This window comes from Uloborus diversus, chromosome 7 (assembly GCF_026930045.1).
Source record: "Uloborus diversus isolate 005 chromosome 7, Udiv.v.3.1, whole genome shotgun sequence".
Classification (NCBI taxonomy): Eukaryota; Metazoa; Arthropoda; class Arachnida; order Araneae; family Uloboridae; genus Uloborus; species Uloborus diversus.
Window position 1 is genome coordinate 143,990,363 of NC_072737.1, and position 18,726 is coordinate 144,009,088.

Genomic DNA, 18,726 nt, shown 5'->3' on the forward strand with positions numbered 1-18,726 from the left:
CGCATAATCTACACAAACACAAATGCATAACATTGTTTTCAAAATGCAGGGAGAGGCGCAATGGGCTGGGATGTCCCATTGTCAGTAAACTTAATTTTAAAATTTTATACATCACAGGAATGAGAGTGGTCAGAGAGAGGAAAAAAAATTTAAAATCATGCAGAAAAAGGATGAGATTAATATAACCCCTAGAGTCCATGACCTTTCAAAATTAAACAAAAAATGACCAATTAACCATCAGTTTCATGTCTCACAAATACAAAGATTTTTCACTATTAATAATGTTTGAAATAATTGGCACATGGAATTAATACATCACATGGCACACATTGTTTTTAAAGCATAGTATTTATTGCTCAAATTTCAGTTATTTTGAAAGAAAGACAGCAATTTCTAGTACCCAAGTCCTCTAATAAAGGGTTGAGGGAGCCAGAGTTAAATATTAGCTGCATCACTCAATATTATATTTCTCTAAAAGATATGAAAAAATTGATATCTATTTTAAACTAAAACATTTGAATTTAAGGTATTGAAAATGAGAATAAAAATTTTTAAATTAGGAGATTTAAAATTTACAGAGTAAAAAATCTAAGTTTTCCTTGTATGGTGGAATATACTTTTCACAGCGAGAAGTGAAAATTAATACATAATTGGTACCCATTTTCCTTGCATTAGAACTTCTAATTTGCCTTTAAAAAAAACTTGAAGGGAAAAAAAAACTGGAAATTGCTTTATTTAATCATGAAATTCCAAAAAAATTTACTGGCTGAAAAGTCTTCTGAACGCTTTCTTAAATTCATAAAAAAAGATTCATGCAAGTTTCAATACAATTCGAGAATGGGAGTTGACCACATTTTTGACTGACTTATTTTTCTAAAATAAATTTAAGAAATAAAAATATTATTGAAATAATGAATGAAATAAGTATATATATATATATATATAAAGTAGCATGTGGTGAAAAACCTTTCAACAATAAAAATGATTGAAATATTTGCAGGATGCTAAAAGATTGAAATCTCCAACAAGGCATGCAATTTTCGGCCAAACACGTGTTTGAGACCCCCCCCCCCCCCGTTGGCATGTGTCGCGTAACTTGCTTTCAACTAACTTCTGCCTTGCGGATAGAACATATACTTGAAACCAATATTAACTTATCACATTTATTGAAGAAAGAACACGAATTAAAATGAATGAACATAAAACAGAATCAGAACATAACTGAAATACATGAATTCACTGGGTATCTATACCGAACTGCTTGGTCAACATTACCCCCATTTTAAAGAACATAAAAGTTTTTCCACAGCATGTTTTCCAAACAAACGTTTTCGGCAGATATTGCGGAGGATGAAGATTTGAAGGTGGAAAATAGAAAAAATAAAAAAACTGGGACTGAACTTGATAGTTTAAAAATTAAGGAAATTTTCCGAAAATAAAAAACGTGTCAAACTCCCCCCTCTTAAATGGCTAGAGAAGCACTAGGAATGCCGCTAGTGCTCAGTCTTTTAAGATGCTAAATCCTCTCTATTTACTATTTCTACTTTAACTATAATATGGTACAATTAGAGTTTAAGCTTATTGTGTCAATCCGATAGAAATCTTGTAAGATATGTCTCCCAAAAACAATTTAATCCGGTAGTATGCAATTTTTCCAAATTAAAACAAAGTCATTCATCTTAAAAATCAGTTTATTCAATACAGCAACCCCAAGCCTTGGGATATAAATACATGAACTTCGTAGCAATTATTGTATTTGTTCTTTCAAATAAAGTTAGTGTAAGGATAGTCAATATATATATATTTAAGAAACATAACAAATATGAATTTTGCTTATTACAGAAGAAAATAGTGTACGTGTACAGTACAAATCAAATTTTAATATTGTTGAACTATTTGGTTTACAAATGCTGGTGTAATACGATCTATTGGTCCAATATAAGCATCAATTTAAAAATTCTCGACTTAGATGATTATGGACAAGAAAAAAAAAATAGAAAAGAAAATGGTGAAACATTTACAAATGCACATACAGTTCAAAATACTGTATGACAAGAATGGTAGATGGGTCTTACTTAAATCTGAGTTGCATATGAGGTTTTCACGTGTAGGTCTTGTGCTGTGGATTTCCTATATTAAGAATAAATGTACATATACATTACTATTATGAAATCTTTCACACGTAAAAATGTGTTCTAAAAATCAATGTTGAGAGGCATAATACTTCAAAATAGCAACCAGAGTTTTTTAAGTCAAGACTTCAACTAAAATACACCAGAAACTTAATCACTTCTGAAATTTATAGCCATAAAACTACTGTGAATGATGAATAAGTAGTGGAAAATACATAATTTAAACATCAAACAAAACAATGAAGTGAGAAGAGTCAAGTGTCATACAATACTGCATCACAAAATCATAGAAAGACAAATTTTGAGAAGATTGCACAAATAAGATTCCATATAAATAACATGAAAGGAATGCTAGTAAAAGAAAGCAAGTACATATTTTAACGCATCACAAAAGAGATTCACTGATAGTATCCATTTTGACTGGGTGCAGCAGAATGTGAGTTCTGCATGTATGCATTACTGTTATACGGTGGTGCTCTATACGCTCCAGATGTAGGTTGTTGTGGAGGACCAGATGTGTAGTTGGGAGCAGAGTTAGCTTTTGGTGGTACATTGTAGGAATTGGAAGCCTGAGAGCCGAAATTCCCTTGGTTTCTATTACCGTAATTGTTACGATCACTCCACTTTTCAGAAGAGCCGCCACTGCTATATGACCGGCCATTTTTTGAATCATGATGGCCTCCAAATTTTGAAGGACCATTAGAATTGCCATATTCTTCACGATCACTATTACCTTTGTAACCGGAATTTCCATATTTGGTGTTTTCTCTATTGCTGCTGAACCTGCTACCTCTGTTATCCACCCGAGAGTCATTTCTTCGATCGTATGGATTATGTCTCTTGTCATCAAATCTGCCTCGTCCGCCTCCAGCATTCCTCCCTCCCCATTTGCGATCTAAACAAGAAAAAATTTCAAACTAGTATCTAAAAATTGCAAAAACTAATTTCACACTAATTCAAAAGACTAGTCTCAAATCTCACAATCAGTTTGTTAAATATCAAAATGTTAAAATATTTACCAAAAAAAAAAAAATCATCCATGCTACATCTATCAAATGTCAATTCATGAATACAAAAATGTGAACAGTTTCATAAGCAATTATTACCTAAGAATTTAACATCACAGAATTAAAAGTTTAAAATGAAATGGGAAAAGCACACTATAAAAATACCGCCAATTCACTGTTCTGAGAAAAAATAAAAACGGCCTCATTCATTTCATTCTCCCTCTTCATTCCTTCCTCCACAATAGAGGAAAATCTAAGCATTACTATTATTTATTATTTTACAATGAAATTAAGACTACAACTAAATTTTCGTTAAGTTTTTATGACCTTATGAATGGATATTACTGCAATACCAAAACTAGTCAAATTTTGATACAAGCAACAATATAGTGCACACTAAACAAAAATACTTACTTCTTCCGCCCCCAAATGATTTGGACATTTCAACCAGATCCATCAATTTGGGATTTATTTTCTGATTAGCTTCTTGTAAAACATCAACAAGGTCCCTGGCTTGTTTCATATTCCCAAAAGTGAAGAAAGTGTAAGCTGTGCCAGTATTGTTTGATCTAGCCGTCCTTCCAATGCGATGGATATAATCCTCCGAGCAATTTGGAAAATCCACATTTATAACAAACTTTACATCATCAACATCTACAGAGAAAAATTTGTTACTAACTTGTAATTGAAGGAAAAATTAAATAAAACAAAGCAAGCAACTTAAGTTTAAATGCAAGTTAAGACAGTTTATTTACTTAATTTTAATTTTTTCAGGAGTTCTAAGAATCCAATAAATGTTACCATGAGTTATAACTATTAGTGCTCAGTTAAATATTTTATCACAGGCATGCACTTTTAAGAAAGGTGGTTAAAATATTTATTACTTGCACAATTTGAATATTTATACTGATTATTTACTTAATGGGTCATTCTCATTAAAAGTCATTTTGAGGTTATTAGTTCAGAAAAATTAAAGTAGGTGAAATCAGATGAAACCTTTTATAGAGGCAACAATATAAATATGCAAGGGCTTAATGAAAAAAATATTGATCCTGAAAAATAAAGCTACTTTTTAAATAGTTTACAATGTACCTTCCCTTAAGCATCGACGAATTTATTAAAATTCGATTCTAGTAGTTATGCCTAACTGGTACTTAATATTATTTGCCTAAAAACATTCTCAAATGAAGAAGTAATGAATGATTATTCCATTTTACTGCATCATTTTATTGAACTGCAAAAGGACCTCATCTGGTGTCATGCTTTTATATAAATTTCTAAGAACAATTTTCCTACAGCTTAATTACTAGAATGTATGTATAAGAGAAGTATTTCAGAAATTCCGAGTAGGAAATTGCTTGCTGTGAGACTTGGGAAAAACTTAGCTTATTTTTTAGTAACAGTGGGGATATTTGGGTACTTCAGACCATAGTAAGATAAAAGTATAAAGCATCTGTGCACATAGCTAAAAACTATCTACAGGAATGAAAATCAACATGCAGTGGATAGGTACAATTTGTAGTAAGAAAATGCTTTTTGCTTTCAATAATATATTATCAAATTTTGAAGATTTAAAATAAAATATAGACACTTTATCTTGTTAAACTGTTCAGAAGAAAAGTATTAAAGCCCTTAAAAATATATATGAGTCATAAAACATTTGTAAATCTTAACAAGGACATGAAAATGAGTTTCCATGAGGATGACCCTAATACAAAGAAGTTTTAAACAAAGTTAAAAGCATACTATCTTTAAATTATTAAAATAAAATTCACAAAAATGTACTTCAATCTAAGGAAAAACGAGGAAATTATGAATAATTTATAAACTTTGACATGCAGAATGTCTCATTGCACAAATTGTTAAATATGGAAATCAATTCTGTATGAAGTCACATTCAGTATAACCCAAGAATTAGGACTAAAATGCCTACCAATATATCACGGAAAATTTGAAATTTGAAAAACTTAAAAGTGAGTAACAAAAGGAAACAGTATTCTGTATATTGTCAACCTTTTCCCTCGAAAAGATTGTACAATATAGAACCTAAACCCCGACTGTTCTTCACAGTGCATACAAATTTGAGACATTCAGCAGTAAATGTTATAGAAAAATTGAAAGAGAATGATACTACAACCTGTAAAGCTGTTCATACTGAGTCCATCCACCAATTTCCAGCTACACCTCTAGATAACAGGCAAGAGACTTATCCTTCCAGGATGACACAACACAGAGATAAATGACCTCTGCGTGCTCAAGTTCCTTGCCTCTTGACTAGGGATACCGCAATACTGGACTGTTATTGATGGTCTACCCAGCAGCATTGCTCAACCACAATATTTAAATACTTACATTTATCCAAAACCGAAGCCTAAGCAACAAGAATTCTACACACTGTAACTATTAATAAAGAAAGTAGCTTTTAATATTGAATTTAATAGCAGATTACAAATTTTGTTTTAAAATTAAAAAAAAATAAAAAATAGAAATAAATAAAAATATTTAAAAAAAATAATAAAACATTAACATTTTGGCAAAAAAATCAATTGTTAAATTCCAACATTTTTGAATTAAGATGCTAATTAATTAAATTTGCTATATTATCAGACACATTGTACTGATACTTTCGTTAAAATACTTCAAATGCTTATGAAATATAAAAAATAAAAATCATTTTTGAAAGAATAAGTTTAAATTAAAATACATTAAGATTTCAAAATAAGACTTTCTTTATGCTTGTACATAAAAATTTTGAAGTTTGATTAAACACTGTGTGTAATTCAATTCGGTTGAGGATAAACATAACTCTGGAGACAATTTTTACTCCACCTGAGTAACTGTCTCCCATAAATTGAATTAACTGAAATTCATAACAGAGGCACTAAGTTTTTCTGCGTGCCTCTGAAAAGAAAAAAAATATGAAGAATTAATGACATGAATAAATCTATGCAAATACAATTGATAGCATGATATTTATTCAAGACAAAGGTTGAGCACACTGCATTTAACTATGAATGGTTCAAAATTAGGCTATTAAAGGGTCTGTCCAGATAGCAACGAGTGAATTTTCCGCACCAAGCAAAAGGCTGAAGGGCAGAGTTTGCGGGTGTTTGGACCTGTCATGGTACAGTGGCAATAATATAGCCTCAAGCCTCTACAATGCACATCACCAAGAAAACATACATGTTTGAAAGTGGTGTCTGGTTTTGAGGATGTTGTGGAATTTTGAGCAGCAATATATTACTAAGTTGTATAAACCTAAACAAATCGTCTACGAAGACTTACCACATTACAACAACATATCATTCAAGGAAACAGCCTATCAAACGGGAAAATAAATCAACTCCACGATAAAGAAACCAAGGGACGTTTCAAGCATTAATTTTACTGGTAAATATTTCCATATGCCAAAAAAAAAAAAAAAAATTCATTTCAACTTCCAATTTTCTTGGAGATCCATAAAAAGATTCTACATAAAAGTGCCCACCTCTCCACCCCTAAATACTGAAGAAACACTGAAACTAATGAAATTGACTGTGCATCAAATCGGGAAAGAATTTCAGATGAAAATTGTGCTAAGTTGTTTTCAAGGATTAGACCAAACCAAAACAAAGAGGCAGAGTGGCACATGCCCCGAACTTCTTGTTTAAAGAGAGTGAACAATTAAGAGCTAAAGACCATGTCCATTTTCTTGGACACTAAGAGAACTACCTGGAGAAAATTAATGCAGTATCTTTACTAACAAAAGCATAGTAAAGAACTGAATGATGAGCAATACCCACAAGGTCGATGTAAGAAAAATATTTTTATAAGTAGCAAAAATAGAAACTTTCAGTTACAAAAAAGCCCAAGAAAATTGCAACAAGTAGCATTTATATGATTTGATACACTAAGTTAAGAATAAATTGTGCAATTCAAAAATGATATAGTGGTAAAAAGCTCATTTTTTCTCTTTTTTGATGGATTTAAAACAAATGTGAATATACATATCCACAAGCAGATTTTGTCTGGCATGTGGGATGCTTTCAAACTGAAAATAGAATTTTTTCAACACTGAATTTAAAATATTTTTATAGTGCAAGGGGAATGGGGAGTCCAGTTTTACCCAGGCCACCCGCTTGCATCATTGGCCTCCCCACCTTGCCTTCAATGTGGCCCTTGAGCATAAAAGGGTGGAGATCCCTGGTTTAGATGACATAAACTTGATTATTGAAGAGGATAAGCAGAGGTGGTGATTGGGACTGAAAAGGGGGGGGACAACTAAAAGCCATAGTACTTTTAGCAGCAAAAAAAAAAAAAAAAAGAGAAATCCAGCATTTTTGTTAGGGCTGGTTTTGAGAGCAGATGAACGTAAATCTTGCAACTTTTATTAAGATTTTGATGAATTTTTACACAATAACTTTCCCCAAAGAAACACTTAAACATGAATTTGACTAACATTATTAACTCCAAACTATTTTGAGACGTCACAAACACATGGCAATTACATTGAACATGTATGGTTTGTTTTTAAGTGAAACAATTGATTTAACATTATCTAAACAATAATAACATCAGGGTTGAGCGATTTAAATCAACCCAATTTAAATCATGATTTTTAAAAAATAAATTTTTAAGTTCAAAAGAATGAACTTAATGTGTACAAAGTTTCGAGTATTTGTAATAGAAAAAACCAATAAAAAAGCAAATATTAATTATAAACAACCTTACCAAAAGAAAATAAAACGGTTCATATAGTCATTAAATAAAGTAAATTGAAACCAAAGAAAAATAAAAAATCATGATGTCAATAAATTTGAAAAGAAAAATTGCAAAGGATAGATGAACTAAGATGTTTGTTTGGAATTAGGAAGGATTCATCTGTTAGGAGTTAAAGCTATTAAAGGTTTCATTTAAAAATGAGCTTGTTATACAATACTCAACATTCAGTAAGTCGAAACAGTGTTAAAAAACAAAATATGCATATTAATAGCACAAAAATTTGAGGGAAAAAATGATTTTTGCCCTTGGTGAATTGTATTAAAGGTTTAAAAGGCAAGATGTAGGTTTTTTTTTAAAAATCATGATTGTTCTTTTATGGTTATTTAAAAAAGAATTAAATAAAAATTAATAAAAGGCATTATTTGAAGAAAATAATTCAATGTTTTATGTTACATTTATTCTTCATTTCTACAGTTAATATAATTCTATATTATTTTTAAATTTTATAATTTTTTAAATAGAAAAGATAAATATTTTTAATTTAATTGTTACAAGATGTCTGGGAAATAAATTCATCTGGATATGGGACTTGAGATTTGTGAATGAGAAATACTCTCCAGAAATCATACTTGTTCTGATAAAATTTATAGAAAAGTGGGATCCTTTTTACGAATCTTTTTGGTAAAGATGTTCTAAGTAAGATTTCCCCACTCGATTGGTTGAAAAGCTTTTCTCTTGTAAGAAGAATGGAGAAATTGATTACTTAAACCAGGCATTGAACCAACTGTTAACAGCGAGAGCATCAACTGCTTCGATAGAGAGGATTTTTTCTACGTATGGGTTAGTACAGTCAAAAAATCGCAAGAGGCTTGGAAATGAAAAAGCAGCCCAACTTGTTTTCATTTACAAATCATTGAATTTAACTCTTGAATAGAGAAATAAATTTAAAATTTTCATGAAAAATAAAAATTATGATTATCCCTTAGTTTACTTCATATCTCTAACAATTCTGTGGTTGAAGGAGTAAAACATTAAAATTAACATGAAGCATTCTTCATACTATATAATTAAAACAAGGAAAAATCTGTACATTGTTAGCAATTATTTTCTACTAATTTATTAACTGCTCTTTTTTATATTTTTAGTTTTATGTATTTTTCAATTTATATATATAAAAAATCTGATTTAGACATGTAACTTGAATAATTTAATTTGTTAGTATTAAACATGCTTAGTTAATCTTAAACTAAAAAAAATCTATCTAAAAAAAATTCAATTTAAATTTAAAAAAATCTGATTTAAACAAAAAAAAAAAGATTTTTTATTTAAAAAAAATCGTGATTTTTATCAACCCCGGATAACATGAAGTTACTGCTTGTGCGAAATAATGTTTCGTAAACAGATATACTAAGTAAAACTGAAAATGTTCTGAAAATTTTGCTTTTTTTTTAATTTTATTTTTGGTTACTAAGTTGAAAAATAAAAACAACCATTAAAAGTGATGGTATGGTCGTTGCACCCCCCCCCTAAATTGCCACTACTGACTAAAAGGCATCATTACTCCCCCCTCCCCTAAAAAAAGGGTAGAGAATAGATTAACTCTGCACCCTAATTGCAGTTTAATAGCAATGGCTTTAAATAGCCATTGTCATATTTTTGAATGAAAACCTTGCTTTAGGAAAAAAATCCAAAGTAGTTTTTTTTTACCCTGTTTTTGCTTTGATAAAAAAGAAAGGTAGTAGAAAGTCTTATTTATTAAGCAGCCTGTGGCAACCCTGTGAGCATTAGCCTACATTCATTAACTATTGGATTCCGCACAAAGACAATGCTCGCATCCACAAAACAGTGCATACTCAACATTTTTAAAAATAGTTCTGTTAAAAATTCATTTATATGTCTAATATCTTCAAATGAGCAAATTTACGGAGTTACGCTCATTACTTTCTGGACAAACCCAGCATAAAATGTTAGAACTTCTAGTTTCAAAGAAACAAGCAAGACAATTAAGAAATGAACATACCTAAACCACGAGCAGCAACATCTGTAGCAACTAAAATAGGTGATGATCCATTTCTGAACTCTAGAAATATAATATATACATAAGAAAATAGTAGTGAGATTTATCAAGTATGAGGAATAAAAAGCAAAAATTTTAAATTTGAATCATTTTAAATCAACACAATTTGTGGAGGAGACCCCCCCCCCCTCCCATCCATTATGAAATGACTCTCATTCCCTCTCATAAGCTAGGGAATGATGATTTCATTAAAATTGGATTCCAGTAGTTATGCCAAACTGATATTAGAGTTTATTGGCAGACAAATGTTCTCAAAGGAGGAAGCAACTTATGATTATTCAATTTTCAATTTTACTGTATTTCTCTATAAGAACAGTTGTAAAGGAATGACAGATGCAAAAACCTTACTTTGGTTTAAACTTTCATATACATTACAAGTGAAAATTTACGACAAATTAAAGACAAACATGCTGCAATATTATACTGGGTTTCCAGCTCTAAGACACATTTTTTGCTAAAAAAAAATAATTTTCTTGTGATTCTGGGAAGGACTATTGGGAGGGAATGACACCAACTGCCCCCCCCCCCTGGGGATAAGCTTAAAAATAATTACATCGACTAACTTTTAATGAAAATTTATGTTTTTTTACATAAATTCTTCAATATTTCAAAATAAGCCATAAAATTGTGAACTCATTGCTTAGAAATAATTTTTGCTCATTTCTTACTAACAGTGGGAACAAGTGAGGGAATGACATTTGGGTACTTTGGATTTACTTTAATGGCATTTAAAATAAAATATAGAAATTTTACTTTTAATCATCTCGTTAAACTAACCTAAAAAGTACTTAAAATATACCACCAGCTCAGTTATTCCATCCGAGGACTGCAGTTTCGTGCTTTTTAGCACTCATCAGCCCGGAATAGGAATCACATGAGCCGGTGGCGAAAATCCTCTTAAGGGAGCCAAGAGAGCCAAACAATCTGGTAGCTAAAGTAGAATTAGCACACCAGATGAGTGACCGCAGCAATGGTGCGGTTCAACTCAAAGATTGCCAACCTAAAAAGTATTTAAACTCCTAAAAACATGAGTCAAAACATTTGTAAATTATAACAAAGATATAAAAATGAGTTTCTGTGAGAATGACCCTGATGAATTATTCACTTATAATTATACTGATAAATACAGTGAAGCATCGTTTCTCTTTTATACATTTTAAAAATTGGTCCCTGCAAAACTGAATACACATTAAGCTATACTAGTCTAAATTTTTTTGTTTGTACACTTTTTTCATACAGTCCCTTCAAAAACGTAATAACTTCACTGTAATTCACTTATAAAGATTTATGGATCATATCTTGAAATCTAACAATAATATGGCCATGGCTGTTAACAAAGCTTTTTTTTTTTCAAATAAAAGTGATTTTGAATGTACCAACAAAAGTTCTACAGCTAACATGGATGCACAAAATTCAACTTTTGCTACTTTATTTCTAAATGAATTTACATAGTGAACTGTAACAAGACTGTATTTAATGTATAAAAAGTTTCTATACAATCATTAAAAATCATTACCATTTAAAACCCAATCTCTCTCTTGCTGTGATTTATTGCCATGGATACACATTGCAGGAAATCTATAAATAAAAATCATTAGTTTCAATCACATATAAAAGGGCTAAGTGCACCACAGAAGAAAAGTTTACATACCCTTGCCTTCTCATGTGTTTTGTAAGATCATCTACTCTTTTCTTTGTCTCAGCAAACACAATAGTCTACAAATATAAACAAAATTGTTTTAAAAAATATGTTCAACTTTTTGAAAAACTGACACAATGTGAATAAAATTACCTTGTTTTCCTTTTCATTCATTATCTCTTGAATGAGTTTATTTAATCTGAAAAGGAGACATTTAACCATTAAATAAACTTAAATTACATTTTTGTAAATTATTTGCATTTAATACAAAGGAGGGATAAATTTAAGATATGATAACAAGAAAACAATCAGTCATTCTAATTGAAATTGGGGGCAAATATGCGATAAATGGAATTGGATTGTGTTTGAGTGATTAACTCAAAAAGATAATGATCTCCACTTTTAAGACTTACCTTTCATCTTTTTCTGTTTCATCAACAACATCAACAATTTGGGTGATATTATGATTTGCAGAAAGCTGAAGAGCTCCAATGTTGACTTGCACATAATCCACTAAGAAATCTTCAGCTAGCTTTTGAACTTCTTTTGGCCATGTAGCACTAAACATGAGAGTCTGACGATCCGGCTACAAATAGAAAAATTATTTATAATTAGATTCCTAGAAATTAAGCAGAAAAAAGTTTCCAAGAAAAAATTCTTTAAAAATGAAAACAATTTTATCAAAAAAGGTATATTTTCTTAAAATACAAGAAAGTTATTTTTAAATATTAAAAACTACAGTGAAGTACAGTTCATATGTTTTTAAATTTGGTCCCCGCAGAGTTTAACAGATTAACATATGGTACCTATTATATGTTTTTTTCATTTATGCACTTTTTTCATACAGTCCCTTCAGAAACTTATAACTGGTGCTTCGCTGCATATAATATCCAGGTTCATGCACAGATATTTTGGGGCTCATCACAAATGACATTTTTGGATTCCTCTCCATATTGATACCCTTATCAATATATTATATTTCAACCCTATTTTTTTTTAAAGGCTCCCTTCAGGCACAGGCCAACAGGTATCCCTTCTCCCCCCTTTGGTAATATTTATATCATTTTCCCGTACTTAAAAGAAATGTACATGTAAATTATTATATTTACCTTTCATTGTCCTAACTAGTAATGCCTTTTTTTCCGATCAAAGCATTAAAAATTCTCAAAATGGATTTTTTTTAAAGATTTACTTGCAGTACAATAGACTGCTTTCTTAAAAAAAAAGTTTGGTGCATAATTTATCTGTATGAGTGTACATTACATCACTAAAATTTGATCTCAAGCATTTCCACTTAGTAGCATTTTTATAATTTAGTCCTCTGTACGTATTTAGTTTTGGTAGTTTGGTGTGGCGATTTCAAAAATTTTACGGCAGAATTTTGATAACTTAATATAATTTATAAGCTTTGAAAACTACAATAGAATGTATTCAATCTTTCATTCTTTAACACAGTAAGACATTATAAAGTAGAAATATTTTATCTTACAATTTGAATCTGGTTCAATCTAAGCAGGCAATATAAATGAAAAAGTTCTAATGAATTTGACAATATAAGTACACAAATGTTCTATAACAGCAATAGAATGCACCGTGCACAGCTGTTTTTATTTTCTTTAATCTGTTATTTTTATATCTTTTTTTGCAGAGAAGGGAATGACTAAGAATTGGATCTATGAAGTTTATTTTATTTTAAAATATAGGTACAGTAGGTGCCGTTTAATGTGATCAGTTAATGTTATCATTCGCTTAATGTTATCAGAATCACGAAGTCCCAGAACTCTCGTATATCAACACATGTAAAAAAAGTCGGATATTGTAATCAATGTCTTCGTTTATTGTTATCACTTTTTCATTAACTTTAAATTCTCCCTGTTTTTGTTCCTCAATAACAAATACAAAGGCAAACCCTCCTTCCTGTGTGGCACTTTGCAGTGTTCAACAGCAATACAAAATTTTCTAGGAAGAAAACAGGAAGTTCTTTCTCAGTGACCACAGATTCCCCTCCTAAGATGCCTTTCGTTTGCACATGCGAAATTTGCCATGTCCGTAGTTGCAGGGGTGGTGATCTTCTCCCATTTTTAGAATTAATGTAGCTTCTGAGAAAACAAGTTCCCTTCTATCAGTAAAGCAAAAAAAATTTTCTTCCTGTCCAGTCGCTTTAAAAACTTAAATGTAAACACTTAAACAATTTATCCATAGAGGAAAAGCACACTATCAAAGAAATCAGCATTTTAAAACACTTAGACAATTTACCCATGCTGAGTCAAAGAAATGCTGCAGCATACAGCTACAAATTTCTCAGACACTATTTGGTAAATTCTAAAGAATCGCGATGAGATTGGAAACAAAGCAAAGCTAAATGAAAATTTAAACAAGCGAAAACGTGATGGAGAAGATGGTGAAGTTGAATCTGTTTCAAAACTGTGGTTTACAAATACCATGGGAAGAGATGCAGGAGTAAACAGGCATATTTGATTTTACCTATTACAGTCAACTCTCTTTTATCGCGGTTAATTTGTTTCAGACTTTACTGCGATAACTGAATTTCTACGAAGTAGGATTCTGTATTTATAAACCGTATATTTTCCTAATTGGAGCGCATAAAACTTACTTACGACAATTTAAATAGGTTTTTAACATAGGTGGAGCCACCTAGACATGAAACCTAGCCAACATTACATTTGCATTACTTAAAAAATTGCACAAAATATAAGAAAATCAGATATGCAAGACGTAATAGGTATTACATTGTTAATATTGGGAAATGAACTACACACACATGCAGTTCGTACACACTACTACTAATTTATGAAAATAGCTCAACTTGTTCGATGAATTAATTGCCAGTTAGTGACATGTACCCACGTTCTTCCTCTACATTTATCCTCAATACATTGTTGAACACCATTTACAATTACAGATGTAATAATACAGTGATTTATACTTTTCAGTTAGTGTTTAACGATTAAAATGAGATAGGGATTCCCAACTCTTTCTTCGACTATTTTATACCTCCACTCCCTCAACTAGTACAATTACAGCCCTCAGAAGAGATTACCTTACTTTTAAAAGACATACTTTGTTATTCTTATGAAGGAAACAGTTTACAAGAGCGCATAAAAAAATGATTTTTGATTAAAAAAACTGCGATGTAGTGAAGCTGCGAAGGTCGAAGCAGCAAGGGAAGACTGTACTATGGTTTTTAAAAATTGCATATTTTAATTTTCCCTTTCATGACTCAGCTATTTCTATTCTGCTAATTTAGTAACTTATAATTTAAAACAGCGCTTAGTTGAATCATTGTAATTTTAATTTGTGGGCTTCTATTTTAGCAACGGATGCAATCGGATTTTGAAATATGCAAAAAAAAACAGGACTGAAGGTTAAAAGCGTAAGAAATGGATAAGAAACGTGAACCCAGGGGTTCCATGAAGATCAATCAAGAATTCCACGAAACTCTCATTCTTGATTTTCCTTTCTTAAGAAAATTTAAAAATCAGTTAAAATGATGAAATCTTAAAACTTAAATTTCAAACAACAAAATTTTGTTTTTCAGATTGTAAACTAACAAGATTTTAAAGACACATGCAATTAATAAAAAAGTGCTATTTTCTCGCATTAGAAAAGGATGTGGAAAGAGTTTTTTTTTTTTGGGGGGGGGGGGGGATGTCAAAGTAACATTTGAAAAATATTTTAAACCAAGGAACAAGTCGCTACAATAAGATTAAAAAGGTTGGATCAATTTCTGAACACATTGCAATGTGGCAAGATCTTTAAAAAATTTTGAGTGAAAATAGGCCCCCTGGGGGGAGGGGAGAGATCAATGATGTAATATTTTTTCAACTACTCCTACCTCTAATCTATACCTTAAGAAAAGCCAGGTAATTATTTTTTAAAAAAAGCTTACTCTTATTTGTTCAATAATTTTTCTTATTTGAGGTTCAAATCCCATGTCTAACATCCGGTCCGCTTCATCCAACACAAGGAATGTTATTCTTCGCAAAGAAACTTTACCACACTCAATAAAATCAATGAGGCGGCCTGGGGTTGCTATACAAATCTGAGCACCTAAAATAGAAAAAAGGAAAAAATACCTTATATATTTTATCAAAAATTTATAACAGCAGTTTGCAAGTCATCGATCGTGGCAACAGTTGAATACTTTTTGCCACGTTACCATTTATAAACTTAAAATTCCCTGTAAAAAAATGAGGGTCGAAATTTCCTATCAAAAAGTTTTGAAATTATAATCAGAAGTGCCACAATCTTAACATTTTCAAATATATCACTTTCACAAGGCCGAAATTTTTTTAATGCATAACATGAATTTGAATATTATAATATTTTACAAACTTTATTGTAAAACCCCAAACATCAAGGTTTCTCCGAATATAAATCCATTTTAAGGTAAGTGGATTGTTATTTCAAGGGCATCAAAAAATGAGTCTTAAAAATATTAAAAACTGTGCACCTAAGTCAGTATGATAACTTTCATTGAAACATAATTGAAAACAAAATGAAAAAAACAACATATGTTTGACTTAGAAACACTAATCCCCCAACCCCCACAAAAAACAGACATTTGTTTTGTCAAGTAGAACAAACACTAGCTTCTACCACAGCAGTTATCATGATGAATAACATGCTTTTTGTGAAATGGCCAAATTGCGAATTTTTTGCCCACAACATGAATTTTTTGGAAGGAAGTATCAGCTTCGTTATCTATCGACCTACTAAATATTGATATCGTGAATGTTAGTGCATCCCTTTAAGCATCCTGAAAGTCAAAGTTCGCACACCAAACTAGCTTAGTGCATCACACAACCACTTGGCATCTTTCATTTATTTATGTTTTTCATTCTAAATACAAAAGTGTCCACCTTAGTGTCGCCTTCTTCTAAAGTTTGAAGATGGGAAGAAAAATAAAGTTTCTGATTTAAAAAAAAAAAAATCAAAAACAGGCTAAGATTCTCAATATGCTTGAACTACAAAATTTTGACAGTAGCGAAACAATAAGTATGAGTAAATCTTCCATATGTACTATTAAAAGTTAAAGGGGGAGATCATTAAGTGAGTAATTATGCAACACTTCATGTTTTCAACCGGCTATTATAGACTTTTTATTCCTTAGCAGCCGGCATATTTGAAGACAAGGTAAGACACATGTTCCACTTGCTATTCAGAGGGCAGACATGAAACACGGGAAAGACACGAAAAACTTGTTGTGGTCTTTAAGGTGTGTGCACACGAGGGAGAAATAACTGGTTTCTCCTTGCGCTATTGCGAAGACATTTTAGTCTCAGACACATGTCTACTCAATGTGTGCGCTGCCTAACCATACTCTTGATATGTTTAACTCCATAAAAAGCAGGAGAAATTTCCTTGATGGTAGGAGAAGAGAGATTGAACACTAAAGCAGCACTAATTTAAAAAATACAATGCAGAGCTATAAAAATTTTGTTCTTAAATATGGGACATAAAATTTATAATAAAATTTAGTTAAATAAATAACGAAATAAGTAAACTAAAGGGTTTGTATTATGTTATGTATTTTAAGCATTCAACATAAATTTTTGCTTCAGGCGTATCATTTACGGTGGGTCAGTAAGTAGAGTAATTTCTCCCCTCCCTGGTTTTGTAAAATTAATGCTTAACTATACAAGTTTGCATTTTTTTGCACTCAGTACACATCCTTCGCTAGCCACCCCCTGAGGGAAGAGGGGAATGAAAATAAAGGGCCAGTTTTAATTTTAATCAAGAAATAAAAACAAATATTGTTTTATTGGTTTGATGAGTTTTTACCTCTAAGTTCCAAAATGTTTGTCACTAGAAAAAAGGAAAAATCTATGCATTATAAACATGACATTTTTATTCCAAGATAAAGATCAGTTACTTATGTTTTTCTGTGCACAGAAGAGAGGGCATGTAGTTTCAATCCTCCCCATACAACAAAAATATTCATTCGGAAATTGTTCAGCACCTGGCATCAAAGCCTGCATATATCTCTTTCTGCCCCCCCCCCCTTTTGATCAGGTGCCCTAAGTACAATAACTTACAGTAGATACGCTGCATAGCTCTTAATTGCTGCACCCCGAAAAGAGCAAGAATCTGTCAAAGAAAACTTTGAATGTTCTGAAATGCGACATTGCCATAAACGCAGCACTTAAAAATGATGAGCAACTCCTCGATATTGATGATATATCAGAGTAGAAAATACCCATTGAAAAGAAAAAAAAATACAGTACATATTTGCTTGTGGCTCTATCCAACAACTTTTGATTTCAGATTTTTCTCCAAAAATCGGGATTGTTTTGCCCATCTGGGTTTCGCCGTGTTTTTTTTTTTTTTTTTTTTGCAAAAACACTTTTCAAGGAAAGAAAATGAAATTTTATAAATTTTATAATTATGTAATAATCAAATTTATGCATGAAAAAAGTCAGTTTCCGCGATTATTTTTGAAGTGATCCATTTTTACGAATTTCTGCTACCTGTAGTTTTTATTTTGTACTAACATCAATAAAATATGTACAGTGTACAAGTTATTCCTTTCCTTTTAAGGTTTAACATTGCATTTCTGTTTAATAGAGAATAAATATTTCACTTGTAATTATCAATACAAAACATTGGCGAATAGGAAATTCGGCTTTTTCAGCACTTTTAGAACTAAAGGTCAAGATTTACGGTCGCCACTCGCCACGTGGCGACTCAGTTTTCAAAATTGGCGACCCCAAAAAATCTCTACAGTCGCCAACTTTTTTGGGTTTTTTCTTTATTTTACATCCCAAGAAAAGAATTCCACACCACAGATGCATCAGTACAATAAGGATTCACCGATAGAGACCGTACTCCGACTGAATGTTGTTTATTTTACAAAGCTTGCATGTCCTTTCTCACTGCCTGCCTGAATGTTGGTTATTTTACGTTGCTTGAATGTTCCTCTTACGCGATTCAGGCAATGTAAAATAAGCAAAAATACAGTGAATTAGGAAGCCATTTGCACAAGATCAGAGCGTTTGTTCCTTTGTCTTGACTGTTTTTCAAGTAATTAGCGTACTATAATCATGATTTCAGGAAGAAATCATTATATTTTAGATAAATTTTGATTATGCCTTCAAAGTAATTACCTTTTCATTTTTTTAGTTTAGTTGCTCAAATAGTATATTAAAT

The 18,726-nt window shown here is 31.1% G+C and overlaps 1 protein-coding gene across 3 annotated transcripts in view; it reads right to left on the reverse strand.

Moving 5' to 3' along the window:
- Window positions 1-1,673: 1,673 nt before the first annotated feature.
- The window catches only part of LOC129226043 (probable ATP-dependent RNA helicase DDX17), a 48,319-nt gene continuing 31,266 nt past the window's right edge, over window positions 1,674-18,726 (reverse strand). Inside the window, exons 7-15 of one of the 3 annotated variants that reach the window (XM_054860622.1) lie at window positions 15,467-15,627; window positions 11,970-12,142; window positions 11,710-11,755; window positions 11,569-11,633; window positions 11,434-11,495; window positions 9,861-9,920; window positions 3,554-3,793; window positions 2,866-3,027; window positions 1,674-2,130 (exon numbers count right to left, since the gene is read on the reverse strand). In XM_054860622.1, the coding sequence (XP_054716597.1) occupies window positions 2,102-2,130; window positions 2,866-3,027; window positions 3,554-3,793; window positions 9,861-9,920; window positions 11,434-11,495; window positions 11,569-11,633; window positions 11,710-11,755; window positions 11,970-12,142; window positions 15,467-15,627 (998 nt within the window). In that variant the 3' untranslated portion in view covers window positions 1,674-2,101. Of the gene's footprint in view, window positions 3,028-3,553; window positions 3,794-5,781; window positions 6,041-9,860; window positions 9,921-11,433; window positions 11,496-11,568; window positions 11,634-11,709; window positions 11,756-11,969; window positions 12,143-15,466; window positions 15,628-18,726 lie in introns of those variants that run through there. The other 2 variants (XM_054860621.1, XM_054860623.1) reach the window with 2 other exon arrangements.